The sequence below is a fragment of the Carex rostrata genome, chromosome 1, assembly GCF_964058835.1.
Source record: "Carex rostrata chromosome 1, lpCarRost1.2, whole genome shotgun sequence".
In the NCBI taxonomy this organism is placed as follows: domain Eukaryota; kingdom Viridiplantae; phylum Streptophyta; class Magnoliopsida; order Poales; family Cyperaceae; genus Carex; species Carex rostrata.
In genome coordinates this window covers 5,194,213-5,213,135 of record NC_135918.1, presented here as the reverse complement: position 1 = coordinate 5,213,135, position 18,923 = coordinate 5,194,213, and the positions used below count along the sequence as shown (strand labels likewise).

At 32.0% G+C, this 18,923-nt stretch overlaps 1 protein-coding gene across 1 annotated transcript; it reads left to right on the top strand.

Annotated features, from left to right (window-relative positions):
- The first annotated feature begins 16,273 nt into the window (after positions 1-16,273).
- On the top strand, positions 16,274-18,138 carry LOC144553743 (stilbene synthase 4-like). Its single transcript, XM_078301948.1, has 2 exons — positions 16,274-16,494; positions 17,033-18,138. The coding sequence occupies exons 1-2, from the start codon at positions 16,332-16,334 to the stop codon at positions 18,022-18,024; spliced, it is 1,155 nt and encodes a 384-aa protein (XP_078158074.1). The 5' UTR covers positions 16,274-16,331; the 3' UTR covers positions 18,025-18,138.
- The last annotated feature ends 785 nt before the right edge of the window (positions 18,139-18,923 follow it).

Sequence of the window (18,923 nt, the reverse complement as noted above, 5' to 3'; positions counted from 1 at the left end):
AACAAGAAATTTTTTTCTTCACAAAAAATATTTAAATAAAAATATTAAGATCTCTCTCTAAAAAAAAAGAAAAAGAAAGAAGACCACTCGGACTAGGGGCGGTTTGGTCCCTAGTGGACTGCCCCTGGCCCGGGAGGTCTGCTAGAGGTGTGGCCCGCTCCTGCAGGGGGTGGTCTGGTAGGGGTTTGGCCTGCCTCTGCAGGGGGCGGTCTGCTGGGTTTTTTGGGCCTCTCGTGGGCCTGGCGGTCAGGGCATTTTAAAAAAATAACCAAACACGGGGGCATTTTTAAAATTAATTTTTTTTTGGAGGTATTAATAAAACTGGCTGGCCTTTTAGGGTTCTTATAATTGATCAAATATCTTATTATATGTTTGGCATGGTCACGGATGGAAGGTCAATTAATTTATATAATTAATATAACCAAATAAAAATTTCTTGGCCAAATATAATTTCTAAATAATGGGAATTTTTTTTTCTTCTTATTTTCTGACTGAGAAAAATGAAATATAACAAAATGACGTCGCTAGATGAAGTATATATATATGACTTTGATCATAACAAGTCCCATTGCATTTTCTCAGCTTTTACCGTTGTAGCATTATCGCCAATAACAATTTTGATTTAATTTCAATTTAAACAACTGTTACAAGTCAACAGTAAATTATAATAAGGGCTCCCATTCACTGCTTAATTAGATATAATTCATACACAAAAGTCCATCAATTATTCTCCAAATAAAAAATAGTTCATTTAGATATTGATATTAAATAAAATCAATGAATTGGTTATACGTTTGAAGAAATTGTATTTAATCAATATACATCTTCTTACAGCACGAGCTAGCAGTAAACAGGCATGATAATTAACCATTTATGGATGGCGATACAACTTCAATAAACAGAAGACACTAAATAAGCATAAAACACGAAAATATAAACAGTCCGTCTGCTGGAATAATAAATATTTCTTTTAGGATCCGGCTAGTATAACATCGGTGTCATATGACACTAACTTCAAATCAATTAAAATGATTTCAAACGACTAATTCAAACCGTTCAAACCGATTTACTTTATAAGTGATGCGTTTACATACATTTTTTTTTTTTATATTTTCGAGTTATTTTAGTATCAAATAAAGCGGTAAAAATGTTGGAAAATGAATGTATTAAAATTAACTTAAAAACTCACACATTTGACCGCTTAACTTAATACTAAATAAATTTGAAAAATTATAAATTTTGATGTAAAAGCACTACTAATGAAGTAGATCGTTTGAATGGTTTAGATTCACCGTTTGAAGTCGATTTGATAAGTTTTAAAGTTGGTGTTATATAGCCTGAAATAACACTGATGTTATATTAGCCATACTCTTCTTTTAGATTATTGGACGGCTGTATGCTAAAATTAATATTATATTCTGAGGTTTATTAAGCAAATAATGTATCTCACTGAATGTTGAAAAAATGGCCTCATCACAAACTGAAATCCGAACTACTAAATTACATGCAGGACCGGTTTGACAAATATATTAAAAATGCAAATTTGGGTTTTCAAGTTAAAGTTTCAACAATCCCACACAAATTACTATATATAAGATAATGACAAATCATTCTCTGTAAATATTATTATTTTTTGTAAACATTCTATGATTTTATGAAATGCCGTAATCAGCAATTATGCCAATATATATGCAATGAAAAATTAATTATGTATCATTATGCATTTATAATTTCATGTAAAATATGACTTAGGGTTGGTTTTTCAATATTTCAATAAACATTTGAACCCTCACTTTTTTCTGTTTTATATCAAATAATAAGATTGACATCTTATTAATTATTTCTTTAAAATCTAATCTCAGAATTACACTAATTAATTGTTACTTCCCGTGTTATCCGATTCAAGTAATTTGCTTAGGAATGCTAGTTATAACTTCAAAAACAACAATATAAATTCAGATAAAAAAAAATTTAGCCGGATAGTTAAATTATATTATCCATGTTGGGGTAAATTTTTTGAAATTCGGATAGTTAAAAAATTAATTAAAATAAATCAAGTTAAATAATATTATCCGGATTGTGTGCGAGACACTATGCCTTAAAGCGTATTCCGTCTCTATTTTGTAAGAATTGAATTCACCATCACCATAATCTGGAATTAGAATTATCATTTCTTAGAGCATGACTATAGAAGTAACTAATGATAACTCTGCAATATCCAACGGTTAAATTAATCGGAGGATTATTAGAAGATAAAAGAGAGACTTCATAGAAAGGAAAATTTTACAAATTGTCCTACTTCTCTAAATTTTCAAACAAAATAACCCTCCTCTAAAATAACTAACAAAATACCCTTGCGGGGTCCACATTTCTCCCTTCTTTTCCCTCTCCCCCTCCCTTCTATTTACTCTCATAAAATTTTAGCACTTCCTCTCTCATTAGACTTTAATGAGCACATAATAGGCAACAAATATTTTGTATAGGCAACAAATTTTCAATCAGATAATCAATATATATTATCAAATATATGTCTGTCTCTTCCTCTCTAAACTCAAAATCTGATAACATATTTGCCTCTCTTAGCATCAGTTCGTCCCTCTAAGCATCCGTTAAGTTCTCGTTTGATGATGGATGGAAACCACAATCAGTTAGTATCTCTATTTTCATATTTTGTATCAACTTATTATTGGTTTATGATATTTTTGTACCCTAAAAAGTTGGAATTTAATTATTTGGACAAAAATGCCATTTAATTAATTAAAATTGGCCAATTAACATGTCAATCATATGTTAAATGGTATACAACCACAAAAATAGGAGATAAAAACCATAAAATAAAATTCATGATTAATATATTATACATCTCCTAACTGAAAATGGTTGAAAAGATATGAAATAGCATGCTCTGATTGGTGCCATGTGGCTCTGGGTACCCCTAGCAATTATCCTAGTCACTTTGTGTGCAAAATGGATGCCAAGCAAAACCCTGACAACATGGGCCCACAGGTTAGTGACTCAAGTAAATTATCCTTGAGACCTCAAAACAGATGGAACTAGAGCACACGTGCTGTACAATATTGAGCATAGAAGGTTACAAAAACCGTTAAATTTATAATTTGCAATTTATATCCATGTTTTATGTTTTGTACTCTTTCATTTTGTTTGTATAGTAATTTATGATTTGCAATTTATACATTTTTTATCTTGATTGGCATTAGTTGTTGCCTAATTGAAAAACATATATTTGATAATATATATTAATTATCTACTTGAAAATTTGTTGCATGTCTACAAAATATTTGTTGACTATTATGCGCTCATTAAAGTCTAATGAAAGAAGAAGTGCTAAAATTTATGAGACTAAATAGGAGGGAGGAGGAGAGAGAAGAAGGGAGAAATGGAGATCCCACAAGGACATTTTGTTAATTATTTTAGAGGAGGGGTATTTTGTTTGAAAATTTGGAGAAGTAGGACAATTTGTAAAATTGCCCTCATAGAAACATAATATTTCTTTGAGATTCTCGGATGGAGAGAGGAAGGGAATCATGGGGATTAATATCACAAGGAACTACTCATCTTTTTAGGTTTATAAAAATAAAAAAACGGAGAGAGGGAGTGATTGTGAGATTGAATTAGTAAAATTGAAAATAAATGACACAATGAAATGATCATAATGGATATGCACCCAGAAAAAGAAATGACAGAATGAAATGAATAATGAACTGAACCTTTCAATTTAGTCATCAATTTTGTAAGAAAATTCAAATGTTAATGAAACAATTTAGTTATAAAAAATTTGACTTTTTGAAAAATAAGTATCAACATTATGTTATATCTCTTGGTCAAATAAACTATTTTGTTGCACAAAAATAGATCCGTAGTGAAGTAAATACTTCCCATATCATGTTTTTCATTTCTTTCATCTTCACTCTCCTTCTCTATCTTTCTTCTTTTCAACAAAATTGTTTTGTAATTTTCTGCTTTGATTAAACTTTAACAATGTAATTTTAAATTGAATAAACTATTTGAGTCGCCCCCACTGACTGTTTATGGTCCCAATCATAAACATTTAATTCAAAATTAATTATTTTTTTTTTATTTTTTTTGCTTAATTCATGCCCGTAGGCCAAAACACATCTTACATCCGATCCATTACATAGGTTCAAAAGATAAAAGACATTGCGAGAAGCAAAAAAACACAGGAAAAAGACTAAGTAAACTAAAAATTAATTGTTTTCTATTTAAATAAATTGAACTTTTGTATACAAAAGATAGACTTTTATAAGAGCCTTAGTCGTCGCCCCACTGATTGAATTTTGACTAATTATTGAAGGCAGAAGATGTTAGTTGCAACTTTGCAATCCATTTAAATAAAGTATACGTACTTCACAAAGAAAAAAAAAAATCTATCATAGCCTTAATTATTAGTTGCCCCCACTGATTGTGATTTGACTAAATATTGAAAGCAGCACGATCGAATTAGTTGTAAGTTGTAACCCATTAATGCTACCTACAAAATGTTAGGTGCCTTGGCATTTCGCTCCAGTACATGATTATGATTTGGCATATATGCCGATCCATCCATCCTACCATCGATCCAAACCTGTAACCACATCAAGACGTATATACATATCCCGCTTCATACCAGGTAACCAGGCTAAGGATTATAATTTTTTTTCTTTCAATTTTTTTTTTTTAGTAAAAGTTGGAGATCAAGTTCTTAAATTATTTATTAATATTCAAAATGAATTTTCTCATAAACTTGCAAATATAATACATAGAACATTGCTTTTGCCACTAAATTAAAGACTTATTCTCATTTTTTTCTTAATTTTTTTTTATTAAAAACCAATCTTGGATTCCCTGGTTAATTAGATTGTCCCGGATATATTTACTTGGGTATCTGTTAATAAAAAGAAACTCAATATAGCCAATTTGATAAGGTCGTCTCAAGAACAACTATGCATTGTAGAATCATCATAGAATGCTTGTATATTTTCGGTCTATATATATCTCAGATGGGGTAGCGTACTTTGAATATTACGTAATTTCATATTTTCGTATACAAAATTTAATATTTATAAAAATTTAAATTTGTATATACTTTACGTAAGAGCATCTTCAACGGTAATTGTTTTAAGATTGCTAATCTAATGTGTTAATTACTAACATAATTGCTGGAATATTGTATTACAATTGTTAAATTAACAAATTTGCTTTATAAGAAAACGTTTGTTTAATGACACGCTATCTAATTGATTGGCTCAAAATCTTTCTTAGTGCTCTCTCTCTGATAAAAAAGGAAGATGCGCTGATGTGGACATAAAAAATAATTTAATTTAATAGCACCAATGCAGCAGATTAATTTCTAAAATTTCCCACATTTTAGCAATTAATTTCAATTGCTGGATTGGAGATAATCTTACCAAATTCTTATACAAAATAAATATTATAATTTGCAGTGAAAAAAATATATTTGACATGTAACGTGCTTTGTGTAGTTTTCAATTCCGTGTGTTATACGATATATATTCTTGATAAGATGTCTTGAATCTTGATACTGATACCTGGCGGAGACAACATTTGCGTGTGTGTGTGTGTACACAGACACACACTAGGTATGTTCTAATTAAATTATAATGGTATCTTTCAAAAGTATCTAGATATATTTTGTTGGTTCACGTACACAGGGCAGTTGTTGGTTCCTGTCTCATAATTAATGCAAACATTTATTTTGTATTATGTAGGCATATTTTCCGATAAGCACAAATATATATATGCAGCCTAAGTTAGATGGACCACTGTTGCATTAAATTCTGATGTTATCGATTGTTGGTAACCATTAAATCGTTGCAACGAAAATATATTATAAGGTTGAATAGAATATGAAGAGACTTTTTTGTTTGATATTCATATAAAATTAAGAAAATAAATATATTTAAATGAAAATAAAAGACACAAATGAAAAAAAAAACGAAAATCCAAATAACAAATAATAATAAAAGAAACAACAACAAATGAAAAAAAAGAAGAAGATCAAATATAACATGGAAAAAGATTCTTAAAGTATCATTGCGATTTAATATCTAATTTTCTCCATAAGCAAGACATGTTATTAAACGATTTTCTCTACACATATATTTTTGATGAGAATTATTTGAACAATGAAAATTTTTCTACTTATCATTTCTCTACACGAAAGTTCTAGATATTCTTCATTTTCTCTCAAAATTAGAAAGATATGATTGTTTTCACTTTCATTGTCGAAATTATAGAGTAAGTGGAGAAATAAGGAAATAATTTAATTGCATAAATTGGAGATAGCTATAAAGAGAAATAAGGAAACAGATCGCTAGAGATTCATTCAATTTTGATTGTGACAAACTATGTAGCAGTCTGTGTCGAGTATATTTTTAACTAAATTTAGACTTTTACACATAAAATAGATGTATTTAATCAAAAGAAGACAAATTATGTGATTGGAGGGCTGATATTTAATCCGAAAGTTCATCTTTCAATCTCAGCCGTTGGTGAATCAGGACAACTACGTGCATAATATAAGAATGAAGATTCTTTGCTAATTAATTGCATGAACCATTTTTGAAAAAAAAAAGCAACACGCAACTTTTGCTACTGTCTAACATGCTAAATGCAAGGAGTTACCTAAGCTTAGGTGCATGCCTGAACTTGATATAAAATAAATTATTGTATTTTTTATCCTTTGAAGTATTTAATTTTTGTAAAATTTATTACTAGTAGCTCCACTTCATAAATTGAAATTACAAGTCACTTATTCATCCAGCTCTTCCAATCTCAATTTTCTAATTCCGCCCCTTCATAGTAGCGTAACCCGCATGCAAGAGCTAGCATCATGCTTTCTTATCGGTGCAAGATCTACGTCGGCATCAAGATGCTACTAAGGATTGTTAACAGTTTTCTTACTTGGAGAAGCCTGTTCCCCAAAAATTAATGTCTTCAACTTCAGAATTACATTTATTTTGAGGAGGTTGTCCTCCTCAAGTTCAATGTGCTTTATTTTTTCTTGGAATGTCTTTAATCTAAAGATAATTTTCATATTTTGAGGAGCTCGGCCATGTCAATCTTGATATGTCTCCAGCTAATTACAAATAGTAGTCCCCGTACCTTAAAAAAGAAGAAGAAGGTGTGATGTGTCCCATCCATGTGCTCGCGCACCTCCGCCTGTATTCAGTGATCTTGAGATTATTAAGAGTATTTTGGTACTAAAATAAATAGTTGAAATAATATTAATGCTTAGGTGGTACAGTGAGGTTATAAAAGAAATCAAACTCATTTTGTACGTAAGCTAGCTTTTTAATTATCACGAATTTTATCCAATTTTATCCGTTTGAGTCTAGCTCCTTTTTAAGTTTCTTATGAAACTAAGAAACAGGTTTTAACTGACCTTCAAAAAAAAAAGAAAAAAAAGAAACAGGTTTTGAAAAAATAATAATCTTAATTATATATTTTTGTCTTAACAAAATCTAATTATTAACTTTACCTACTAGTAATTTGAAAATGTTTGCTTTCAGCCCTAATCTAGAAATTTGAGAGCATTAAATAGGTATAGTCAAAAGTACAACAAACATTAACTTTATAGTTAGTAGTTGCAAATTTGTGGCGCTAACTGTTATTGTTGTCTAGTGTAAATGGGAGCTATATATGATATGAATAATTGGTCAATGGTATAATAAAATTGATGTTCAGTCTAAACAATTGTTCTTGGATTGGAGATGTCACTTGTTGGAATTAAGAATAATTTTGTTTCATCAATACCATGGATCGTAATATGCGATCTTTGTAGAATTTGATAATGTTTTAGTCTTATATATGTTCATCGTGATTTGACATGTACGTTCAGATAGATTAAAGCATTACGTTATTAGAATCATGATTAGAATAAAGAAAATAATATAGAAAAAAATTATTTACAAGGAATAGTTAATTGATAATATTTTACAGAGTGTTAATCCGTCAAGTTTCTTAGCTATATAGATAGAGGGGAGTTAGCTAATATCAAAATATTTGTTTCTAGACCTGAAACAAATATTTTGATTTTTTTATACTTTTAATGTTTAAATAATCGATTCAAACCGTTTAACATTCAATCTATAATAAAATATGCTTGGAGACCAACTTTTATATTTTTTGAATTTTTTTATTATATATTAAGTCAGTTTTAAAATTATTGTTTTCAATAATTCAGAAAATTTTCACTATTTATTAAAATCAGCGATTTTATAACTGACTCAATAAATGATAAAAAAATTCCAAAAACTGTAAAATTTGGTCACCAACACATTTTAATATAAACATCATATCTAACAGTTCGGATCGATCATTTACACTTTGAAAATAAAAAAACTAATTGGTTGCACCACGGCTCCGGAACAAACGTTTTGATATTAGCCAACCCCCCTCTTTTTTTTTTTTTTGAGAATCTTCGTAGAAGCTACGAAATCGTGAGAGAGAATCAAACTCTTGACCTTTAAAAACAACAACTCTAAATTTTTTTTTTCTAGCTATCTGTGCTACCTCCCCTTTCTCAACCCCTCTCTCTTTTTTTTTTTTTTTTTTTTTTTTTTGAAAATACTTGATAGAAACTAGCGAGCGTTGCATTAATAAAATAGTTTTTACATCTGCTTTAAAAGTAACATTGTCTATCTATCCCCTAAATGGTATCCTAGCAATGTTTATACATTACAACAATCTACAGTAGCAAGGTTCAATTATTACAATAAGTATTACACTAAATGTAATAAAAGGGGACAACTACATGTGTCCCAATGCTTCCACGTGGATCCGCTACATCTCAGCAGATGTTCAACCACGCACAGCACCGCCTCATTGAAAATGATATCTGCCAAGAGATTAGGATCCTTTCTAGTACCGCCAAAGATCAATTGGTTTCGTTGTTTCCATATGTTCCAAACGGCGCACATATAATATGTGACCCATATTTATGAGTTTCCAACCTCCCCTGTCTCCTTATATATTGTTATTTTCATCACCTCGATTTTTTTTTTCAGATATTGGCTCTTGTATTATATATGTTTATCTCTCCTCATTTATAAAAATAATATATAATTTAAATGCGTAAAAGTGCAATATAATATGAAAAGAATATAATTTTTGTGTTTTCAAAATAAAACATGTTTTTAAGGTTCGAGAAAAATATTTATTTGTGCATAATTTTTTTAATAATTAATATTTTCTTATAAAAATATTATTTTACAAATTACCATTTCCATAAATAATTGTTTTCATAGAGAAATTCGAGAAATAGTGCTAATATATAAAAAAAAAGAACCATAAAAATTAACTTTGAATGACTGAGAAAAATATGAATAATATTGTTTTTGTAACTTCACGTCATAAATCGCTAAAATATGTACATTAATCTTAGGTAGGCCAATTCCTGTAATTATTCAACCGGTACAAGTATTAATAAACCAATTATTACTATTACAAAAACTGGGACAACAAGTGAACGTACGTAGCTTTCTGATCTATATTAATTAAAGATGGAAATGGCATACTTTTGAAACAATTAATGGAATAAAACAAATCCATAAAAGGTCGTATTTCAGTTAATTTCTTTTTTTTTTTTAAAATACTTGGCAGATGCATCTATTACAAAAAAAATTCTATTTCAGTTGGCCCAATACTTGGTCCATTTCCATGGTACTGTTGACGTTGCTCTAGCACCATTGCAACTGTAAACGAATCAAACCAAATCGAACTGGTTGGATTTATTTTAAAACAAACTAATTTCGAATTGAATTAATTGCGAATTACAAATTTTCTGAATCGAAGTCAATCGAATTACGAACTAATTTTTTTTTTTGGCAGACCTAGTTATACCAGTAGTTTATGCATTATTTTTCTTCTCGCGGAATAAAATTCACACGGTTTTCTTTTACCTTTCATGAATTCACACTAATGGATTATAGACCAGTTCAAAATTTTCTTACCTTTTACGCTGCTGAATTGATTAAAATCACGGCATTGACCTAGTCAAATGAAACTTATTCCATTGTTAATTTGTTACGCTGCTGAAATATTTTTCTATTATAAATTATCATTATATTAACAATTTTGAGTTGTGATATAAGTTTGGTTCCTGTATTATTAAAGATTAATTGTTGAATCCATTAGTTGCATTATTTGAGATTCAAACCTAAATAGTTCGCTAATTAATTTCGAACAAGTTATATCCAGTTTGATAAGTTTGATTTGAATAAGATTCGTACCGAACTGATTTAATTTGTTTTAGAACAAACTAATTTCGAATCGAATTAAACTCAAACCAAACTCAATTCGAATCACGAATTACGGATTTTTTACCACTCCTAGTCTGAACTCATGTACCGCCCATTCCGCCGAGTTGTTTTCAGACATATTTGTTCCCCTGAAAATGCGCCCATTTCTACTCTTCCAGATTTGCCAACACGTCCCAACAAACTGTGTGGTCCGTTCCTGAGGTTTAATTTGTTGTGTCATGAGTCTGTATCCCAACATTTGGGAGACCTGGTCCCACACCCTAAGATAGGAGTGTGGCTAGCTACTATGTGTTTTCGATCTTCAAAACTTAAAAAAAAAAAGTTTCAAAAGAGAAATTCAAACCGTTCAAATCAATTTATTTAATGAGTGTTTTGTTTAATTGCAAAATTTATAAATTTTGAATTAATTGAGTAATCAGTCAAGTATTAAAAAAAAATAAAAGCTTTTATGTTAATTGTAATGTATTATTTAATTTTTTTTTTTTGACAGTTTAACTTGATCTAGAGGAATTCTAAAATTTATAAATATTGCATGTAAATAACACACTTATAAAATAGATCTGTTTGAACGATTGATTCCTTGTTTTAAAATTAATTCAATAAGGTTTAAAGTTTTAAAAACCGGAAGTACTTAGCTGAAATTCTAATAGAAAGCGTGGTCCACAACGTTATATTTATGCATCATTGGTACAAAAATCTCCTCTCATTTACATGCCTTTGTAGGCTTGTAAACACTCAACTCAAGCATGAGATCCCAAATTATACTTCATAAAATTTAATATTTGTAACTGCCAACCTAGCTAGAAAGGATGCTAGCTAGCTAGATGATGTCATAAGCGAAACAATACAATGTGGCTTTAACAAGGCTGCTGGACGCAGGATATGAGATGAGATGAGCTGGCCTTGACAAAATAACGTGGCTTCATATAAGAAGGTCCAATTCGTTCAAGCGATAGACTCAACCGCCGGAATTTGCTCCGATCATACCTGTGTATAAAAACTTCACAATCAAATCACCAATTGTTTACATACATACATACATACATACATACATAGAGAGTTTAAGGTGTTGCGAACTTTCATTTATTATCCATAAAGGACCTCCTATTTGAGTTTTAAACTCACCACCTCTCTATGTGAGAGTTTAATATTCTTCGCTACTAGATCAAAGGGTGATTTTTAATGGAATGAGATCTGCTGCTATTCAAAATCCCTGCTATTTGTGCTCTTCTCTTTATCTCTCTTTTCTCTCTCTTCTATTTCTCTCTCCTCCTTTTTACAAGAGAGAGATAGACACATAAATGGAGAGCACCACGCTGCTATTCTCCATAGAATAACAACAGATTTGGATCCATTTTTAATCACCAACTATCGTTATTAACAAAATTATTAATTGTGCCATATCAAGTTTCCACGAGGACCAAGCATGGTCGAAATTGTGTATATAATCACCATTAGAATATGCTAGTCAACTTCATTAATCAAAATGATCTCAGCTACAGTCATGCACGCATAATATATGTGACATGAATTATTTATTTAAAAATTTGAAAGTATGGAAAATAAACATTTAGGTACAAGTGGGGAATGCTTGTATTACTTAAAAATATGTATTAGTAAACAACAATAATGATGGTGATAATGATGATATTAATATGGTAACAACAATGATATTAACTTCATAATAATAAAAAAAAAATAAAAAAAATAATAATAATAATATTTAAGAGGGAATATTTAACGAGAAAATATATAGAGGGAAATAAGTCAATTTCTCTCTCTCGGTATTAATTGGCCTGCGTGGATCAACAACTAGCTAGAATAATAATATCTTAATAATAATAACAGCAGTAATAGTAGTAATAATAATAATAATAATAATAATAATAATAATAGACGAGAAAATTTGTAGAGGGAGTACTCTCTTTAATTTTCCCGTGGGTCAGCAACCAGCTGTATTATGCACGAAATAATTAATTAATGTTGACAAGTTCCATTGAATCTTCAATCCGACAAAATGCAACTTCGAAGACCCTTCCAAAATATACAACTCATTGGGTTGGCAACCAGCATTAATCTTAATTTATAGACCGGTATATATCATTATCTTCTCCACAAGCATGTTATTACAACTACAAGAATGAGACAATATCCATGAAAGTAAAAGATAACTATTCGCAAGGGTATACCAATATAAATGTGCCTTTTTCTATTAGCGACAGTAGTTTCTGTATACTGATAGTATCCCTCGCGAATCTCATTCTTATAGTGATATATATAGTCAATCAGACACCTATGCTCAACCATATGATGTTGATTTACAAAGTTGTTAGAGGCAGGGGCGGAACCAGGACTTGAACTTGGGGGGGGGGCGAGCTGCCGAAAGACGAAAGACGAAAGACGAAAGAACAACTGCATGGGGGGGTGCCAATCGATATGCATCTGTAAAAAACCACATAAAAATAACCACCCCAATAAGCACTTCCGCCTCAGTTGGAGGGTGCCTGGCCCCCCTTGCACCCCCTGGTTCCGCCTCTGGTTAGAGGCACTCCCGTTTTGTGATGAAAACTACATACAACTAGGAGATAGAACAATAATAGTTTCCATATGATTAAATGTGGGAAACGTTTTTTTTTTCTTTCTTTTTGCAAACTTACAGTTCTACCTTCCATCCTTCTTTCAAGCCATATTTGAAAGTCTGTATTTTTAAAAATTTAATTCTAACGTTATTTTGTAAATGATCAAACAATTTTTAAATTAGGCTATAAACTAATTAATTATAAATTCAAGATACGAGAAGACACTGCATTCTCGGTAACAGTAACAAGAGTGTATAACCCTAGCCTGCCACTTTGAGGGTCGTAAAGTGACTCTCACTACCGGCACCTCCTCCTCCTCACTCTCACACACCTACCTACTGAGCAGACAAGGTCTCCCTCCTTCCGTCATTTCTTTCCACTAATTTTCCAACGTTGAGCCGACGCTTTCACTTCAGATCTGATCGCGCGCCGCTCTCCACCACCTTACCTCCATTCAGTCAGTGCTTCTGTCACGAATCTGGCCGTTAATCACCACTATTTCGCCTATGTCGAGCTGACACATCCACCTCAGATCTAATCGTCGCTACTCCGTCGTCTTGTCTCGGGTTGTGCTTCCACATCAAGTAGGCGCCTTAGGATTCGGTCTACTCCATCATTAAGGAGGTTTGAGAGTCCACCACTTTATCTCGGCTCCCATGGTTCTGAAACTCGGAATCGGAATCAGAATCGAGTTTTTGACTGTGGAATCAGAAGAATTAGATCGGTAACTCGGATTTTTTTGGCAGAAGCTTGTTTTGTAGCCAACAAATAGGAAAAAATTGGTAAAAAAATAATTTGTAAAAAAACTATGTTAAGACAAAATATCCACTAATTACATAATGTAATACAAATATTACATATAAAACACACTTTTTTATCATAGTTACGTGTATTTAAACATATTAACTTTGTTATCAATTATGTAATATTTTATTGTTTATGCATTTTGTTTTGTTTGTGCAGTCAGTTCATGATTATAAATAGATACAATGAATTATCTATTGGCGAAAAGCTCCATATATTGGTTTCTTTCCTTTCAGTCGCTTTTTTTTTTTGCAATGCACTTATCAACCACCAGAATTTGAAATGTATAGTAATTCGTTGGTGGTTTTTGGTTTCATTCATTATCTATTAGATATTATTTTCATTTTATTGAGTAAGCATTTAAAAATAATTGAAAAAATTGTTGACTCGGTCAGAGTCGGATAGACTCGGCCATACTTGGACAGACTCAGCCAGACTCGGGTTGACTCGGCCTGAAAATCGGATGACTCGGCGAGTCAAACACTTTTCAACCGAGTTTTGCTGAAAAAATCGCATGGGCGCGAGACTCGAGTGAAACTCGGGCCAGACACGGTCGATACCGAGTTGACTCGAAATCAGCTGAGTTTTCAAACCATGTCAGCTCCTTCTCCCAGTCTAGTCACTGCTCGTCGCTCTGCCTCGTCTCATTTCAACGGGTTCGGATGGGAGTGTTGTAAATTTGCTCCACCACTACTGTAGTATCTACATTTAAATAATGTATGTTTATGGTTGATGATGGTGATTTCTTTCCTCTTCTTCTTCTCCTTTCTTCTTCCTATCTCCTTTTCTATGTGTTTCTTTTTAAATAACTTAGACACAAACCTCATCTAAAGAAAGAACAAATTAAATTCAGCGGAGCAATATCTCTAGTTCAGTGTATAGCAACAAACAAAAAATTTCAAACAAAAAAGTGACCAAAGAAAAATTGTGCAATCCTTGCCAGATGGGGGTGTTATAAATTGTGCAATTCTACGGTATACTTAATTAAAAAGAATGTTAGCCCCCTCTATATTCAACTTCTTATTCCGCCCTTAATTATTTAGCTCCAAACCTCCAAATCACCAAAGAATGATGCCTCCATTAGTATCTACCTAAGATTCAATTAGGGGCCTTATATTTTTCTTGCTAGAGATACTTTACAAAGTCAATCCTTAAATCATGGGTTTTGAGTAGAGTTTATCCTTAACACACGAATTAAAGTGGAAGAAAGAGATTGTATGGTGTTTTAAAGGGTATACGCATGTTTCTCAGATAATGGATTTGCAAATACGGATAGTGCACCGTAGAAACTGACACTCGTTTCTTGGAAGGAAAATGTGTCATTGAAGCTTGATCCTCGATGTTTTGCATCCCATACTAGGGCTGTAAATGAGTTGAGTTTGAGCAAGTTACTCTCAATTCGTGCTCATATCATTTATTTGAGCGAGTTAACTCGAGTTGGAATGTCAATAACGAGCTGTAAAGTCAACTCAAGTTCAGCTCATTACCAACTCGAGTTGGCTCACAACTCGTTTATAACTTGTTTAACCAGTCAATTTTCTTAGTTGTAGTTACATACTAGTAAAAGTTTATCTAAACAAAAATAATTTAAATAATTTAGTAAGAGTTTATCTAAACACAAACAATTCAAACATAATTAACATAACAACTAACAAAATAAAAATCCAAACAACAACTTAGGAGTTATTTACAAGGGCATGAGATTTATTGTGACGAAGTTTGTCTAACTCGAGTTGTTAATGAGCGAGTTAGAGTATACTCAAATTCAGCTCATTTAAATATATTAAATGAGTCAGTTAACTCAAGTTGTAAATGAGCTAGTTAAAGCGAGTTATGAGTGAGTTACGAATTTAAGCAATTTTGTACAGCCCTGTCTCATACAGAGATTGGAAAAAATTGAGCTCTACTAGGTTGTGTCGGATACCTTCCAAGAGGCATCACCATCGTGTATTCCCTAATAAAACATCACTATCTACATCGATTTCTGCCATCTACCTCGTCCATCAGTTGCTCTGCATATATATTATGATGCAAACATAGGTATCTAATCATGAAGGATAAGAACGTGGATATATACCGGGTAGGATGAAAACGGAGCAGATAATATCCAATCCGTATTCGATCCATATTAAAAAAATTAGATGCGGATATCCAATATTTAAATTTCTGTCCGGATACAGATACAAAAATGGTTTTTAAATTTTAATTGTTCATAACTGAATAGTAGATATATACTATATAGTTTTATATATATTATAAAAAAATTATATTATTCACCATTATAATTAGATAAATATTATGAAACTTTGATATTTTTTTAATAAATATTCAATTCATTTCGTATCTGTATACGTATTCGAAAAATTAAAATGGATACATATATGGTTTTACCACTATTTGATATGTATCCGATCCATTTTCACCCTTAATATCGAGAGTGTGGCTAGGGTATTTGTCATTAATAATGATGAAATATCGTGGTATATATATTATTTTTTTAATGATATAAATAAAATAATCATTAATTCCACTATTCAGCTATTGTTGCTCTATTTAAAGCTTTCCATCCTAGCTTCTTTCTTCCACAAGTGCAAAAACTTCTCCTTCTTGAGCCAAATCATACAGATAAAAGCAAAGGCTTTCAAACATGGATCCTGTACAGCAAAGGTCTAAAGGTTATGCTACCGTGCTTGCAATAGGCACTGTAGTTCCACCCCAAAAGTATTCCCAAGATTATATGATTGACAATTACTTCAGGGTCACCAACAAAGAGCATCTAACTGAGCTGAAGAAGAAGTATGCAAGGATTTGTAAGTGGAACTTAAATTTATTTTTCATTTAATTAATTACTATACCTGTACTTGTTCCCATTTGTATATTAAATCAAATCATTGAATTGGATTTTGTCATTAAAAAGTTTCATCATTATTAATAGACATATCTTTTTACAGCACAAGCAGTGAACAGGCATGATAACCATTTATATATTAATAAGAAAAAGGAAAATTAATAAGCATACAAAAAATTAAAAATTAAGCAGTCCGGCTGCTGGAATAACCAGTCTTTCTATTATTATATTATTATAGGACTGTATGCCACAATTAATATTATATTCCGAGGATGTTAAGTAATTAAATCATGTAAATATATGGCCGCATCAGTGAATAAAATTATTTTTCAAGTAATCACATTATCCAGACAATACTAAGTAACATCTATTAAACCAGTCCGTAAAACTTTTAAGTTTCAGTATCTCAACAATTGCATGCATGATCCCAAATATTTATCCGAACAATCGATGATGTAGTTCTCCTCAATTACTCTTTGTTTTTTTTTAAATTACTCCAGGCAAGGCGACCACGATTGAATGCAAATACATTTGTGCAACAGAAGAGCAACTGAGGGAGCACCCAAACATTCAAGCGTGCATGGAACCATCTCTCGATGACCGACTGGACCTTCTAGTAGAGGAAGTGCCCAAGCTAGGGAAAGAGGCAGCTCTGGTAGCCATCAAGGAGTGGGGCCAGCCTGTCTCCAAGATCACTCACCTAATCGTTACCACTAATAGCGGTGCTGACTGCCCTGGTGCTGATGCTAGACTAGTACACCTTCTCGGCCTGTCTCGAACTGTGAAGCGTTTCATGTTTTACTACCAAGGATGCCATGCTGGCGCAAGTACTCTACGTCTGGCCAAGGACCTTGCCGAGAACAACCAAGGTGCACGTGTCCTTATCATTACTTCTGAGAACATCACCCATGCATTTCGTGGTCCTGATGAAGCTTATTCTGACTTCCTTGTTGCCCAAGCATTGTTCTCTGACGGTGCTGCTGCTGTTATAGTCGGTGCAGATCCGGATTTGGAAGTTGAGCATCCACTGTATGAAATTGTTTCTGCGACAGAGACCATGATTCTAAACACAATGGAGGAGCTCGGGATGCAACTTCGCGAAGTAGGCAACCTCATCTTTTTGTCGCCTACAATACCGAAACATATATCCGCAAACATCGAAGGATGTCTTCTCGAAGCATTCTCGCCACTAGGTATTACAGATTGGAATTCCCTTTTCTGGGTTTCTCATCCAGGGGGCCCCGCAATTTTGAATCAAGTAGAGGCAAAACTCAAGCTCGATAAGGATAAATTGCGCCTGTCAAGGAAGGTCCTGAGAGAATACGGAAACATATCAAGCCCGACTGTCCTGTTTATTCTAGATGAGTTGCGGAAGGAATCAGTTAAGGAAGGAAAGTCGACCACCGGTGGAGGGCTTGAATATGGGGTGCTTCTGGGCTTCGGACCCGGCCTTAGCATTGAGACCGTTGTTCTGCGTTCCATTACTATTTAATCCGCAAGATCATCTATCAAACGTATGAAACATTAATTTGGTTTGTTATATAATTACAGATTTAAGAAGCAGAAATATATCTAATAATACGGGAGTGCCATAATTCTCTTATCACGAGTCCTCTGAGATTTACATGATGATCTCCATTTGCTGTAGTTGTGTTTATGGTATATATATTTGTGTTCTCATTTGCTTTGATAATAGCTTATCCTATCCAGGTGCTTGACTTCATTTATATGTAATTGATTTCAACTCATTAATAGAGCTATATGTTTACATGTACTATTTAAAATTTCCTCAATGTACTAAACTTAAAATTAATGTCATTCAGTATCCCTTTTAAAATTGTTATTAGTTATTACTTAAGATAAGTGTGGTAATGAACACAATTTATGTTCTATCTTTTGGTCAATATATTATTTTGTTGCAACAAAAAACAATTTCAGTAGTGAAATAAGTACTTCCCATATCATAGATTCTTATTATTACTTAATCTTCGTAATTCAAATAACAAACAGTGGCATCGCTTCTATCGGAACCATCAAACACACCACTCTCAGTTTGGATATCTAAATAAATCCGAAAAAAAAAACTTAATAGCATGCCAATGGTTATTTATACTAGATGCATTTTTCATAATAATTAGTTTGCAAAGTGAGTACGTACGCATGCTTCACTACAATTTTGCATGCATAAATAAATCCGTTATGTTATATGTCAACCCAATTAATTTCTCAGCAATCACGACAAAAGTTATTTCTGTGGTTGGATAATAACACATCGAAATAAAGTCAAATACCAACGTAAATAATTAATACAAATTCTGGTTATGTAATTAATTAGCTAGAATGCTTAATCTGCCGGTTCGGTCTACTTAACATTACAAATTTTGTTTGGTA